General features: G+C 47.2%; 1 protein-coding gene across 4 annotated transcripts in view; it reads left to right on the forward strand.

Moving 5' to 3' along the window:
• The window catches only part of CLPB (ClpB family mitochondrial disaggregase), a 139,916-nt gene extending 124,678 nt beyond the window's left edge, over window positions 1-15,238 (forward strand). For all 4 annotated transcript variants that reach the window (XM_058545688.1, XM_058545689.1, XM_058545686.1 and 1 more), the window contains 6 exons: window positions 45-206; window positions 6,044-6,200; window positions 7,035-7,108; window positions 7,269-7,388; window positions 7,620-7,724; window positions 8,099-15,238. In XM_058545688.1, the coding sequence (XP_058401671.1) occupies window positions 45-206; window positions 6,044-6,200; window positions 7,035-7,108; window positions 7,269-7,388; window positions 7,620-7,724; window positions 8,099-8,347 (867 nt within the window). In that variant the 3' untranslated portion in view covers window positions 8,348-15,238. The remainder of the gene's footprint in view (window positions 1-44; window positions 207-6,043; window positions 6,201-7,034; window positions 7,109-7,268; window positions 7,389-7,619; window positions 7,725-8,098) is intronic.
• The last annotated feature ends 1,083 nt before the right edge of the window (window positions 15,239-16,321 follow it).

The raw sequence follows: 16,321 nt of genomic DNA on the forward strand, positions 1-16,321 counted from the left end.
AAGCAGAGAAAGGCCCTCCTAACATATTTCTTTCCTTCTACCAGGTGGCCAAGTTTATTGGTTCCCCACCAGGCTACATCGGTCATGAGGAAGGTGGCCAGCTGACCAAGAAGCTAAAGCAGTGCCCCAACGCCGTCGTGCTCTTTGATGAGGTGGACAAGGCCCATCCAGATGTGCTCACCATCATGCTGCAACTGTTTGATGAGGTGAAAGTCAGCTTGAGCCATGATGGAGTGGGAGACACCTGGATGTATGGGGGGCTGTGAACAGCAGGAACCAAGGACCCAGAGGCCTGTCTGATCATTCTTCAGCTTGCTGCTCCCCGATATGTACATTCAGTCCCTTAGCAGACATGGCTTCTCCCCCTCTCTCCACCAGGGCCCAGGCTGGGCGCTTGAGGGACGACCAGCACAGCCCAAGAGTTGAAATTTTGTCGCTGCCCAGGCTACCTTCTAGAGAGAAAGAGTGGGGCAGAGGTGCCAGGAGAGAGAGAGAGACCTGAATTCTAAGTTTCAGCTCTGCTCTGTCTCTAGGCATCAGGGACCTCATGTGACAAACAAGGAGACTGGATCCAAGATAAGCTCGAGGAACCTTTCTGACTGTGGAGCCCTTTTCTTCTGAGGAGCTCCAGGCTCATCACAAGCTAGACAGTCCCCCACACTGGTGGGGTGAGCTCTAAATGAGGAACAGGACTCCCTTTTATTCAGCACATTCTTTGTACTAGGCTTGTGGTGAAGACTTTACAGACATTATCACTAATCATCCCAATAGCCAGGCAAGGTAGAAACTATCTCATTTTTGTAGACGGAGAAACTGAGGTTCAGAGAGGTTATAAGTGACTTGCCCAAGGCCACAGAGCTACTATGTGGAGGAGCCAAGATTGAGCTGCAGAGATATCTGACCCCAGAGCCCCTGTTCTCCCCCTCTTTACCCCTCCTTACCTGAGCAGGGGAGGGAAAGCTTGTGATCATCAGAGGGGATGACCTCCTCCTTTTTCAGGGGCCCTGCAGAACCAGGGGTGAGGCTTCTCTTCTGCTCCCATGCAGGGACATATTAGCCAGCACGTGGCCAGATGGAGTCCAGCCCACCTTTCCACCTGGCCCCCCTCCAGACGTGGGATAACAGGAAGGGGTTTTGCCACTCATGTCATAAGTGCACTAGTTGAGGTGCAGGAAGGGACTCCCCCTGGACCAAATAGCACACCAGGTACCAAGCCAGGAAGACCCAGCTCCAAATGTCCCCACAGCTGCCCACCACCTTCCCCACCTGACCCAGCATCCCTGTCCCTGGACCCCCTGCTGAGGAACGAAGGCCAGTCCTTCCAAGTTCGCATATTCAGTTTCCCACACCTCTGCTCTGAGACCTCCCACTCCATTCCAGCCTCTTGGTGGGATGCAGCTACACAGCTATGGACGAGACTCAAACCTGCCGTCTGGGAACTCCCTGCCTAGTAGACAGGTGGAAAGGAGACGTGATAATAGTTGACGTTTTTGCACTTTATGTGCCAGGCGCTGTTCTAAAAAATTTAGATGTATCAACTCATGTATCAACTCATTTAATCCTCCCGACAACACTATGAAGATAGTTATTATTACTCCCTCCATGTAGCAGATGTGGAAACTGAAGTCAAGTGAGAGAAGTAATTCACCCATGGTCACACAGCTGGGAAGAGGGAATCCAGGATTCGAACCCAGGCAGGCCAGTTCCAGAGCCTGCAGCTTAAATAATAACTACCAGCTAGAGCCAAAAGAGAGAGGTAGATGTGCAGTGCAGCATTCACAGGAAGGGAGAGTCCAGCTCGAGGAGGGTGAGCACGGCAGCCTGTTTGGCCTCTGACACCCTAGAGAGGTACCTCTGGTGGCCTCCTTGGCCCAGAGAGAGGGAAGGCAACTGCTGACTGAAATAAAACCAGTCTCACCTGGAAGATGCCTACCGCCCCGACGTGTTGGCCCTGTCCACCCCTCCCAGCTGCTGTCACTCCACTGACTACCTTTGGGAGTTGATAATAATTCCTTCCTGCAGCCCATACCAGCCTCCTACACTTTCTGATGTTTATGCCCTTGGTTCCATGGATGAAAGCTGCCATCTGAGATCCCTTAGCCAGATTTATGCTTATATGCTCCTTAAGGACAGGGACCTTGTCTTACTCCAACCATTCCCAGAGCCCAGAGAGTCAGGGGAAATACTCTGTTGACTGACTAATTCAACAATAATTCAGCAAACCTTCCAAGGATGAGTAGTGTTTGCCAGGTGAACAGAGTGGAGGAGGGCTGGCAGCAGACACTTAATGTGCAGCAGCACAGGCGCATGAGACAGCTTGGTGTAGCCAGGGAACTACAGCTTTTCGTTACTGCTCCACTGAGAGGGAAGACGAGAACAGAGTGGTGGAGGTGAGTGGGTAAGGTAGACAGTCCAGTTAACATGCCAGGCAAACGAGTGTGGATTTATTTGGTAGATTGTAAGGAGCCTTTAAACTTTAAAGACTTTAAGCAAGAAAGAAACATGGTCAAGTTTTCACTTTATAAAGATCCTTTAGGCAGCGGTGAGAGAATGGACTGGAAGGCAGAAGGGGGAGCAGTGAGGAGACTATTGAAGAGTCCAGGCTAGAGCTGGGGAGGCCTTCTCTAAAGCAGGGTCCGTAGGATGGAGAGAGCTACCAGAAGGTCGACTGGGCAGGGCTCAGTGATTGGATGTGAGGAGAGAGGGAGGGGCCAAGGATGACCAGTGGCAGGATTTCTGGCCTGGGTGACAAGACGGCCACTGCTGCCATCAGCTGAGGCAGAGAGTGGGAGGATGAGCAGCAGGTTGGCAAGGAAGGTGAGGAGCTGAGGTTTGGAATTGTTGAAGAGGGAGGAGATGCCTGAGGGACCGCCAGATGGAGATGTCCAAGAGGCCGTTCATCAGTTGGAGAGGGCTGGAGTGTAGGAGAGGTCTGGACTGGAAGTGGAGATTCAGGAATGCTTCAGCACAGAAAGGGTAACGGAAGCCGCGGGAAGGATGAGATCTCTTGGCTAGGGAGAGTATGGTGTGCAGAGAAGAGAGGGCTCAAACAGAGCCCTGTGACCTCTCAGGAAAGAGTCAAAGAGGGAATTGCCAGAGAGGTAGGGGGCAAACCAAGAGAATGTGGTTCAGTGTGGGGCAGAGGGGACACAGACACGGTCCCTGCCTCAGTGTTCATGAGTGAGTCGGGGAGACGGGTGACAAAAAGCAGTTCAGCCCACTGGTGAGTGCTGCCCTAGGGTAAGTGGTGGGAAGTTGTAAGGACACCTATTCCAGCCTGGGGGCATGAGGGAAGCCCCTCATTCCCACCCAGCCCAGTTCTCCCAAGCTTGGACCCAGAAAAGCAGGAGGCCTAATGCTCTCACCAAAGCACCAAGACCCCAGAGCCACAGCACAAGTCCCAGGAAGAGACTGGCCCCCAGGGAGCCCACCCTGTTCTCCTCCCTTCAAGGATTCATACATGAGACAGCGGGAAAGCAGCCCCTATAACCCTGGGGTGAGCATTCGTGCCCCACCCAGGACGTGTGCACTCCAGTCATCGGTGGGAGGTGGGACAGAAACAGCTCCCTCTTTGAGGCTCGTCTTTATTGCCAAGGACCCTGAGGAGAAGGAGACATGGGGGCTGTGGAGTCACCCTTTTTTTTTTTTTTTTTTTTTTGGTGAGGAAGCTCAGCCCTGAGCTAACATCCATGCTAATCCTCCTCTTTTTTTGCTGAGGAAGACCGGCTCTGAGCTAACATCTATTGCCAATCCTCCTCCTTTTTTTTTTTTCCCCCAAAGCCCCAGTAGATAGTTGTATGTCATAGTTACACATCCTTCTAGTTGCTGTATGTGGGACGCGGCCTCAGCGTGGCCGTACAGGCAGTGCATCGGTGCGCGCCCAGGATCCGAACCCAGGCCGCCGGCAGCAGAGTGCGCGCACTTAACCGCTAAGCCACAGGGCCAGCCCCTGGAGTCACCCTTTGGGTCAGTCATACCCTGCACCTGCTCCCCTCACCCACCTGGGACCCATCCTCAGGCCGTTAGGGGCAGAGCTTTGATCTCTCGGAATGAAATTGCTGCTGGTTATTGCTCTGGCCAGTACGGCGGTGTGTGCGCCATTCCTCAGGGATGTGCTCTGCGAACACACACAGTGTCAGGTGCACACACTTGGGCACATCACACGCACACACGCAGACCTGGTCCCCGAAACTAGAACTGCCCTCAGTGGAGTCGGTCGTATTGTAACCCATAAGCAGGACAGCTGATGGCAAAACTCAAGAACATCCGCTTGCACCCTTGCCTTCCCCCTTCCCGCCCCAAGGCAGGGACGGGACAGCCACTGGGACCTGGATCGCAAGGCCCCTTTAGAGTATACCCCTTGGAGCTAATACTTTCTGAGAGGCCTGTGCCAAGGGCCAGTGTAAAGCAAGGCTGAAAAGCACATGGCACCGTGTCCAGCATGCAGCAGGTGCTCAGTTAATGCGCATTCCTTCCTCTCTTGCTGCCGATGGCCAGAGCTGGTCTGCCATTGCACTGGCTTTAGAAGCCAGGGCTGACCCTGAGTCAGGCCCCCGCCGCGAGGGCAGGGGACAGGCTTGAGAAGGCCTAGTTGCCGGCGAGGCTGGCTCAGGCAGGAGCCGACAGGCTGAGGTCAGTGACCTACCCCAGAGCCGTGGTCTCCAGCTTTATGGGAGCTGTGCTTTGTCTGCAACCCGGAGGAAATCCCAGGCAGGTCTCCCTCTCTACACCTGTCCCAGGTGCTTCTCTCCAGTGAGGGTCAAAGGATGCAAACTGAATGGGGCAGAATTCTGAGAAAATTTTATTTAGGGAAAGAAAATTGCATGAGGCCTCATTTATCCAGCACTGTACATATGACCTCAGTAGCCTGGTGCAGAGGGAAGGGCATGGGCTCTGGGGTCAGACAGTTCAAGCATCAGCTCTGCTATTTGCTAGCTGTGAGACCTTGAACAAGTTACTTAACCTCTCTGAGCCTGTTTCTTTGCAGGGGTGGTGAGGATTCAGGCATTCAGCATGCAGGTGCTGTACACTTACTGTGTGCTGGACACTGTCCTAGGACCCATTGAGAACCGAGAGGACCCAGCCTCTGCCATCGTGGAGCGACGCTTTAGTGGGTAGAGTACAGTCGTGCACGGCAAGCACTAAGCAGAACACCTGTGATGGAGGTGGAAGTGCCCCGTCAGTGTCCCCTGTTGCTACTCCGTCATGCCTCTCAGTGAGGCCTGATCATTGCTTTTGTTATAAATGACCACAGGGTGCTGTCGTGCAGTGACAGCCTTGAGGTTGCTGAGTGAGTGGAGCTCCCTGCCCGTGAGCTGAATGGCCCAGACAGCTGTACTTTACTCCTTCTGTCTCTCCCCTCTGCTTTTGCTCCTTTTCTCTTTCCTTGGTGCATCTCTTTCCAGTACAGATGCTTTCTTCTATGTCACTGCTAGAAAGAGCTAAAGATTCCACGGAAACTTCCCAAGTTGGTTAAAGGAGAAGCCTTATTTTCTATCCTTCTCTGTCAGGCCAGAAGAGGGTTCCAAAGATGCAGAGGTTACACCTGTTTCAGTTCATTTATCTAGTCCTCACATGACCCTGTGGGGTACCCTCCTCTGAACTCCGGCAGCCCCCTGGGCCTCCCTTTACGACAGCACTTAACCACTGACTTGTCATCGCTTGTTTCCTGGGTTTCACTCCTTCTCCAGAGTGGAGCGTGTTGAAGGTTCAGCCAGTCCCCAGTGCCCCACCACAGCGCCTGGCCCAGAGTGGGCTCCAGGAAAGTGTGTTGGATGGATGCATGTGTACTCAGGGTGACTTCTGGGTGCCGAGGGTGATTGGGTGCCCTGAGAGGTGCCCAACAGGAGGTGCCGTCTCGCCTGGAGGCCCTCTCGGTGGATGAGCAGTTGCAGCCGAGGTGTGAGAACAGTGCTCAGAGAACCCAGAGCAAGGGGCAGCTGACTCTGCCAGGGCTGTGGGGAGCACAGGGGTTCTGGAGAGACCTCCTGGAAGAGATACCCAGCCTTCTAGCTTCCTGACCATGCAGTCACTTCCTTCCCAGGGCCGGCTGACTGATGGAAAGGGGAAGACCATCGACTGCAAGGATGCCATCTTCATCATGACCTCCAACGTGGCCAGCGATGAGATCGCACAGCATGCACTGCAGCTGAGGCAGGAAGCTTTGGAGATGAGCCATAACCGTATCGCCGAGAACCTTGGTATGGCACAGGGCCTGAGCTGTCTGGGCAACTGGGCAAGTGACCAGGCCTCCAGCACATCTCCTGGGAGCAAGGATGGCACTGGGGTCCTGGGCCCAGGTGAAGGTCCTGGTAGGCATTTTTATCCTTAGCTGGCACTGACCAGACACCAAGCACCATACCAGATAGTGGAGGGAGACAGAGAGACAATGCCCCCACTTCCTCAAGAAAGCCCCAAGTCTCTTGAAAGACAGGAGGGCTTCAGACAGAGGACTGGACAGAGCCACCCCAGGGTGAGGGGCCGGGGAGAGGCCAGGGTCTTAGGGAACTAAAAAGACACATATTCAACAGATAGAGACACTTCGGTGCAATGAGGGGGAGCAGAGCAGAAACTGTATGGAGATGGACATGGCCTTTTTCAGCCAGGGAGGCTTCCTGTGTCGGTGGGCCCTGGAGAGTGCCGGAGAGGAGGAGCATCAGGCAGGAGGCCGTGTCTGTCACCTTTCTATTTAGGATTGAACCTCCAGCCCCCTTCTTCTAAGTCAGAACTCAAGTCTTGATCCTGATTCTTCTCCTCTCCCCTCCCTTCCCTCACACATCTCCCACCCTAAGGAACCCTAGGCTTTGTAGCACATGAGAGCTGGAAGGGCCTCAGAAACCACCCAGTCCATTCTTCTCATTGTTCAGGTGCAGAGACAAGGCTGAGGCCCAGAGAGCCTGAGACCTTGACCAGGATCACACCGACCGACGGGGGCAGGACCAGGGCTCTTTTCATGGATGGGGCCAAGCAGCAGGCACAGTTCCCAAAACTCCCTGGGTGTGGGGAGTAGGCAGTTTATGATTCTGTCTCCACAGGGGATGTCCAGATTAATGACAAGATCACCATCTCAAAGAACTTCAAGGAGAATGTGATTCGCCCCATCCTGAAAGTAAGAGGTCTTTCTGCTTGCTGGAGCCTCGGGTTGGGGGGATGCCCTTAGCCATCCTAAAAATATGGAGGCCCCCCTACTCTTCCCCATTGGGGTCCAGTAATTTCCTTTACCCACCCTGGGTCAGTGAGCTCACCCCACCCCTAACCTGGACCTGCAGGCTCACTTCCGGAGAGATGAGTTTCTGGGACGAATCAACGAGATTGTCTACTTCCTCCCCTTCTGCCATTCTGAGCTCATCCAACTAGTCAACAAGGAACTGAACTTCTGGGCCAAGAGAGTAAGAGTGGGGCCTGCCCATGGGTGGGGATGGGACATCTTCCCACTGGAAGTTGGGGAACGCTGGGCTGGGAGCACCCGTTCCCAAAAGGTGGAGCACAGTGGTATGGAGCCAGTGGCCATGGCAACACACAGCCTCTCACAGGCCCAGGCCTCAGGCCTCAGGCCAGAGTGGTGAGAGGTGGAAAGCACTGGGCCACACGTGGGCGTACTCCTATCTGACCTGTCTCAGGCCAAGCAAAGGCACAACATCACGCTGCTCTGGGACCGGGAGGTGGCAGACGTGTTGGTCGACGGCTACAATGTGCACTATGGCGCCCGCTCCATCAAGCATGAGGTGAGCACGGGAGCCTGGGAGAAGTGAGGCACCACCACACCTCCCTCCTCGGTGCCCCCAGACCCAATCCTCAGGCTCCCAGCCTGTATCCCTACAGTTTGGCTGCTGGAATTGTTCATACCTTCAGAACCAAAACCACAATCTGATCAAGTAAAACCCGTGTCCTGGAGGGTAACCAAGTGTGACCCCTGCCAGGGTGGGGAACTGAGTTGGGAACCTCAGAAATTGACATCACTGAGTCTTTAGCACAATCCTGCAGGCTCTGTGTTGTTAGCCCTTTGCCGATGAGAGAACTGAAGCCCAGAGTAAGTACTTGCCCATAAGTGAAAGGGCCTGGCCTGGGCAGTGACGACCACTCCGCCTACCACCTGCAGGTAGAGCGCCGTGTGGTGAACCAGCTGGCGGCTGCCTATGAGCAGGACCTGCTGCCGGGGGGCTGTACTCTGCGCATCACTGTGGAGGACTCAGACAAGCAGCTACTCAAGAGCCCTGAACTGCCCTCACCCCAGGCTGAGAAGCGTCCACCCAAGCTGCGACTGGAGATCATCGATAAGGACAGCAAGACCCACAAACTGGACATCCGGGCACCACTACACCCTGAGAAGGTGTGCCACACCCTCTAGCATCTACCTACCTGCCTATCCATGCCCTCAACATTTAATAAAGGCCCCTCGGCTGTGGCATGGCAACCGACCTACCTTCCCCTCATGGCTCTCGCTCCTCTCCACTCAGCCTAAGGCCTCTTAACCTCCTCACAGCCCCTGGAAGACCTCTCCTCAGTCCCAAAGTCAAAAGCAGGAATTAATGCCCTCCCCTGGCCCCTTTGTCGTGGGCCCCAAACCTGCTAACAAGTCTCCAGGAGAGGAGCTGCCCCTCCACCCCTTCAAGGCAGGGAGGGGAGGGAGGTCCCTTATCTCTATCCTTCAGCGTGATCCCCGAGCCCCATAGTCTCTGGAACTTGATCATGTTTCCTGGAAGCTCAGAAGTATGGCAGCTAAGAACAGATCTGGCTGGAAGAAGACAGCGACCAAACTGTGACCTGCCACCCTCTGCTGGCCTTCATGCAGCTGAGTCCCCAGAATGTCTCCACAGAGAGTGGAGAAAGAGTGCAGAGGCCCAGACACAGAGGTTCTGCAGTTTAGGGTATAGCCACCTCTTTCCCGTGCCCTAAAATCCAAGGGGTAGGGACCCATAGAGCCCTTCCCCCTTCCACTGCCATATCATAGCTACCCCTCACCCTTCATTCTGGGGTCAGAATAGACCATGTTTCTCCAGCTGTGGAACTAGGCCAGCATAGGGCCCCTCCAGGAGGAAGGCTGGCTGGGTCACTCCCCTGCTCTACTCTGGGCCTGGACAACAGTACCAAATGAGCAGGCAAGCTCAGCTCTGCGGGGGGACTGGCAGCATAGACATTGGGGAGCTGTAGGGGGAGAGATCATGGGGTCAGGCTCTACCCTGTCTGTGCTACGGTCCCGGCTCAGTTAGCCTGGAATACACAGCTCCCCCATGCAGTCTGCGTGTTAATCACTAAGCAGAGTATCTGCACACCATCCCCCAAGGGCATTCCACAGACCAGCCGTGTTTCAACCTCAACTTAGCAGGGCACAGCAAGGCCTGGTGCATCCTTGGGCACCATCTGCAGTAGCCACCATTGATGACCCTCCCATCACCCTCCCCCTGCAGGGCCGTTGTGGAACCCTCCTTTGGTGTTAGCTAATCTCTTTCAGGAAGCAGAAAACGGGGGCAGGAATCAAAGTCCCATGAGTGATGGAAGACTGTCATAACAATATGGTGGTATGAGGCAGTCAGAAGCCAGGACATGGGCTCCAGCAGATGCTCCAGCAATCAGGTCTGGTCCCTCCAGGAGCTGTGTCTGCTGCTCCCTACCTCAGTGACTGCTGTTCTTTTATATTATTATTTTTTAAACTTCTTATTTTGAAATAATTTTTGACTTAACAGAAAGTTGCAAAAATACTAGAGTTCCCGTATACCCTTCACCTAATAGCTTCTCCTAATGTTAACATCTTACAAAATCGTAGTATAATTATTAAAACCAGGAAATTAACATTGATACGGTATTACTAACTAGTCTGTAGACATTCAGATTTTGCCAGTTTTCCTCCTGATGTCCTTTTCTGGTCCAGGATCCTGCATTGCATTTTGTTGTCATGTTTCCTTCATCTCCTTCAGCCAGTGACAGTTCCTCCATCTTTCTTTCCCTTTCATGACCTTAACTCTTTTGAAATGTCCAGGCCAGTTATTTTGTTGAGTGTCCCTCAATTTGGGTTTGTCTACTGTTTTCACGTGATTAGATGGAGGGTCCACATTTTAGTGAGACTACCCCAGAGGTGATCTGTGCCCTTCTCAGTGCCTCAGACAGAGTGGGGGGTGATGTTACCTTTGATCACATGGCTGAGGTGGTGTGTGCCACGGTTCTTCACGGTAAAATTACTGATTTCCCCTTTGAAATTAATAAGAATCTTATGGTGAGTTACTTGGAAGCTGTGCAAATGTCTTATTTATCCTTAGAATTTTGCCCACTGATATTAAGCATCCATCTTGCTTACAACAAGTATTAATGTTGTATTTGCCTAATGATGACTTTCTATTTCATTATTCATCTGTATTTATTAATTGGTATTCTACTATAAGAAAAAGCTGTCTCTTTTCCCCCATTTATTTATTCAATTATTTATTTATATCAGTATAAACTAATGGATATTTGTTTTATTCTGTGGATTGTAATCTAATGCTAATGTAGTTAATATTGTTGCTCATACTGACCTAGTTTGGCCATTGGGAATGCTTTCAAGTTGGCTCCTATGTTGTTTCAACATTGCCTCCATCATTTTTTTTAATACACTTCCTTATAGTAAGTAAAGCACTTCCTTACTTTCTGGCACCACAAGATGTTCCAAGCTCACTCATATTTTTCCTGTCCCTGCCTTGACATCAGCCGTTTCTCCAAGCAGCTCTTGGTTTCTTTTATTCGAGAGTGGTACTTAGAAACCAAGATGTGGGCACTGGGTGTGTGTATTGCTACTGGTGTGTCATTGCTTCTAGGCCCTTTCAGCACACAGGGCTAGGAAATATATGTATGTATGTTAACACATGCATCACACATATGTAAATTTATTATTGTATTTATCTATCTATTATTAAAAACCATGAGTTCGTATTGATACCTACAATTCCAATCCAGTACCACAAGGTTGGTAACTGCCATTATTATGACTTGACTATTCTTTTTCCACTTCTCCCTCTCCTGCTGTCTCTTTCTTCTCCTTTCACTCTTTGGTGTTCAGATTTCCCTTAGAGGTTCTAATTAAGTCAGTCAGTGACCATCCTGTGTGGAACATTCCTACTGGATAAAGTTCTTATGCCTGGCTGTCACTCCCTTGGTTCAATCAACTGTGGCAAGAGCCATAGGCATATAACTCAAAACCAGATAACTTTTATACAAGAAAACCCAGTGGCCAGCTTTCTGAGAGGAGGGTAGGGGACAGGGTGGACCTTCAGGTTCTGAGGAACTTAAGTATCACTTCTTGGGATTCTTAGCTAGACCTCCTAAGTGATGTTGGACCCCTATCTTATGCTTCCATAGCATCCTAGGCAATACTTGGTTCACTTGCGTTACTCGTTCTGTGTCACTAGAATGTAAGCTCCAGGAGGGCAGATACCCAACTGTTCAGCTCACTGTCCTATTCATAGAACCTGGCACAGTGCCAACACATGACGCATGTTCCAGGTATTTGGATGGATGGGTGGGCCCTGTGGTAAGCACAGATTTTCACAGTGGGTCCCAGGACAGAACAGTATCATTTGTTCACTGAGCACACATTTCTTTGTCATGTGCTTGTGGCCAGGCAGTAAGACCTGCCAGGATTGGACCCCTGAGCAAATGGGGCAAAGTAAGACCCAGACACGTTATTGAGTATCCTGGAATACACGAGGTTGGACTTGGAAATGGAAATGTAACACCTGTATTGTTCAAAAAGAAAACTCAAAGATGTATAGTGATTGTTTTAGAAATTTAGAAAAAAACACATTCAAACCATAAGAAAATAGAAAATGGATCAATAAAGATAAAACTCAAAGTTAACCAAGTAGGAAAAAAAAAAAAGGAGAAAGGATAAATAGAAAAATGATTCTTTGAAAACACTAATAAAATAGATAAAATGTTCTCAGCCTGATAAAAGGAAAAAGAGCAAAAAAAATACAAGGTTAGGAATGAGAAATCAGATGTAACCATATATATAGAAGAATTCAAAATAATTTTAGGAGAACTCTATGGCAACAAATTTGAAAACAGCAAATAGATAATTTCCTAGAAGACACTGACCCAAGATATAGTTCGAATAGACCAATTAATTACCAAAGAAGAAATTGCAAAGTGATTAAAAATTTATCCTTTTAAAAGATTGTGTTCTTTTATTTAAACTTTTTTATTGAGATATATATGGAAAAGTGCACAAATCACAAGTGAATTATTACAAAGTGAACACCAGCACTGTAGCCATCACCCAGCTCAAAAAATAGATGAGTTGTTATTTTTAATTATGTACACTGCTTCAGACCATGGGAAAAGATGGAAAGAAGCTCAGTTGATTTTTAAAGCCCCACTTAAGATTCATACTTACACCCTAAGGTGCCAAAAAGAATGCCGTAGCCTAATCTCACCTGTGTCTGTAGATGCAAAAATTCCAAATAAAGTTGAATTGTACACGGTGATCACATAAGATTTATTTCAGCAATGCGAGCCTCAGTATCAGGAAATTTACTAATATAATTCAATACATCAAGAACTTGATTATTTAAATGTCTATAGATTAATATTAATGTTAATTTTCTTATTTTGATAATATTTCTTGTATGATTACGTAAGAGGATGTCCTTGTTTTTAGGAAATATGCATTGAGGTGTTTAGAGGTTAAAGGTAAAAACAATTTGTGGACGTTTCAGGAAACTTTACATTATATATGTGCACATGCACATACATATGTATATACACACACAGAATGATAAAAGTAAAGTGTTAGCATTTGGGAAATCTGAGTGAAGAGAATACAGAAATTCTTTGTATTGTTTTTGCAACTTTTCTGTAAGTCTAAAATTATTTCAGAATAAAATTTTTAAATGAAAGGAGATAGAACATTTTATCAGTATATGCTGAGAAAGCGTTTGATGAAAGTTTACAGCTTTACATATGATTGGATAAAATTAAAACTCTGAGTAAAAGGAAAAGAAACTATTCATCAAAAACCAATAGCAAACATCATTTTTCATTGTAAATACTAAAGCTCTTTCTATTAAAGTCAAAGACAAGACTCAACATTGCTTTGAAAATTCAAGTGAAACCAGTTAGGCAAGAAAACTAAATAACTGGTATAAATATTGGAAAATAATGTTATCTTGTTTTGCTGATGTGTATTTAGGAAATCCAAGAGGCTATAGTAAAACTCATTAGCATTAATAAGGAAATTTGGTAAGTGTCTGAATAAAAGATAAATGTGCAAAAATCAATAGCTTTTTTCTATTCTAGCAATAATCAACTAGGAACAATAAGAAAGGGAAAGTATTCCATTCACAATTGCAATACATAGGTGTATATATTTGCTCATATATACGTAAAATACCTCTGGAAGAGAGGTGAGTTGGGTAGAGAAAGGGGATAGCAAGGAGGGAAAATTCACTATGTTAGTTTTTATACTTTTAAATTTTGAATTATATTAACATGTTACCTATTCAAAATTATAAAATAATAAATTTAACAAGAAAAGAAAATCATATTGAAGAGCATAAAACAAGATCTGACCAATGAAAAGACATACCAGGTTCTTAGAAAGAATGACTTAATAATATCATTAAAATATCAATTCTTAATATATAATTTAGTGCAAACCTAATTAGACTCAACAGCATTTTAATTTAATAAAATTAACTAAAGTCATGTTACACTACAATGTCCAGAGGTGAAGCCATATGGAGCTACTGTTTTCTGGATCTAGGCTCTCAGGAGATACAAGTCACTACTCCTGTCAGTTACTACTGTTCCATCCTGATAGTATGCGAACTACAGAATAAGTAAATTTAACTACCATCAACACACACCCTAAATACAGTTATGAGAGAAAGGAAAGAGAAGAGTTATTGTGTGTGACTGGAGTGTAGACTATACAGGTGTGGAGAAGAGGAGAGGTGGTGGAAAATGAAAGTAGAGAGGCAAGTTTCCTGATTCCATAGTGCCTCGAATGCCATGCTAAGAGAGTGAAATCGCCACATTTGTATTTTTAAAAAGACCATTTGATTGCATTGTGCAGAATGGTTTGGGGTGACTTCTGACTGATATACAACAGACAGAGTAGTTACAGGTAAACTCCCTTCCCACCTCAAACATAGAAATATTGAATAATATGTAACAGCAACCAAAAAAAAGTTGAACACACAGCTGGGCTTGAAACTAAAAATGGGAAATCCCAAGGTGCTGGAGATGAATGAGAACCCAAAAGTCAGAAGGTGTGTGAGAGTGGAGGTCAAGGAGCTCATAGAGACTTGAGACCAATCTATAGGCCTAATGGCTGAATGCTAGGGCTTCAACATTGAGACGAGTCTCAAAGGACCACTTCCTTATGAACCGAAGACTAGAAAAACACTACTCATTGACCTGGGAATCAAGAGGGAAATACAAGAAAGTCTACCATCACTCAGAGATGTAAGAAAGAGTCACCTATGAAGAAACTAACACATTTGATGTTTGTGAGAGTGTGGTCCAAATTCACAATACCCAAATGTTAGTGGGATGTCAAGATGAAAAACTAACAAAAAGCTGGTCCTGGGCCCATGAAACCTATAGGATCCCATAGAAGCAAACACGAAATTGTTCTGTAAGGATATTCGTGTAATCAAGTTTTCACAAAGGAACCTGTGGAAAACGAATCCTATTGAAAATGAGCTTACAGGGAAAACTTACAGGAAAAAAAAAAAGAAGAAAGAGAGGAAGAAAGAAAAGAAACAAACCCCCATGAAGGAAGGGAAAGTCAGCAGATGCAATAATGGGAGAATTTGCACTCCAAGAAGTGTAATAAAAGAATCTGAATTTAAAAGAAGTATGTTTAAAATGTTCAGAGAAGGGAAGACTAGAAATCATAAGACAAGAAAGGACAGTATGAAAAAAGAATAGGTGAATTTGAAAACCATTTAGGTGGTTTCCTCAGATTTATTTTCATGTTTTTTATATTTCAACAATTTTCTCTCTTGTTCAGATCCTAATTGATTTGGGTATTAGATACTAGCACTGCTAAGGAATCAAATTCTTCAAGAACAAAGATTTGAGTCACTGGGCAAAGAACCCTAACGATCAAAGGAGCTGACCTAGGACAAGGGGAATATGGAATGAGTAGAGTAGGAGGGAAGTCACCAGTGTGTCACCCCCAGGGCCATGATCAGTTGCAGAAATAAGGAATGTAGCCTTGACTGCAATCCTGGAACTATTTGCCCACCATCCTCTAAAAGTTGTTCAGTCTAATCCCACCATGCCTCATAGGTTCATCACAGCAATCCCAAGAAGTCTGAACATCAGTGATCATCCACCACCACGTTACATACTCTTTCCCTCCCCAGCCCTTCCACTGTGCCTTCCAGCACTGCCCTTGTATGATCAGCAAGTTCTTCTATATAAGCACCTTGTTGGAATGTTTGCTTAATCTCTTCACCTTAACTTTCCCCTAAAGACATTGTTTACTCTGACTGTCCCATAAGATGCTGCTTCCCCTATAGCCCTCTTACTCGGAAGCTGCTTTTATTGTGAGACCCAGGAAGTGAGCCCCCACTGTTTCTCCATGATTATTTCTCATCCATCCTCCCAGCTTTTTTTAATTCAGCAGTTTGACTATTCCAGCTCTTCTGTCATTGCCCTATCTACTGATCTCTCAATGACTGTCCCTCTTGAAGAGGTTAGCCCCCACGTCACTTTCTCTCTTCCCCAACACATGCTATCATTCTTGGTGGCTTCAACTTCCCATGAATGACTTACCCAACACCCTGCTTTCCTCACATTTAGTGATCTTTTTATGCCCCTGCCCACCTGAATCACCTATGTCATCGTCACATCCTAAGTCTTATCAACAGTAACTGCACTTCCTCCAAAATCCCCATCCCTCTCTGGCCAGTGTAGTATCCAGAGTAAATAAAAAACTTTTTCAACTCAACAATAAAAAGACGAATAACCTAATTTAAAAATGGGAAAGGGGTCTGAATAGATATTTCTCTAAAGAAGGTATACAAATGGCTACTAAGCACAACAACATTAGCCATCAGGAAATGCAAATGAAAACCACAATGAGATACCCCTACACACCCATCAGAATGGCTATAATCAAAAAGATAGACAATAACAAGTGTTAGTGAGGATGAGGAGAAATTAGGAATGTAAAATGATGCAACCACTTTAGAAGAGTCTAGCAGCCTCTCAAAAGATTAAACATAGTTTCCTTATGTCCCAGCCATTCCACTCCTACCTATATACCTAAGAGACATGAAAACATACAGCCAGACAAAACTTGTTACATGAATGTTCATAAAAAGGAAAAAACAAAGCT

Source organism: Diceros bicornis, chromosome 7, assembly GCF_020826845.1.
Source record: "Diceros bicornis minor isolate mBicDic1 chromosome 7, mDicBic1.mat.cur, whole genome shotgun sequence".
Lineage (NCBI taxonomy): Eukaryota > Metazoa > Chordata > Mammalia > Perissodactyla > Rhinocerotidae > Diceros > Diceros bicornis.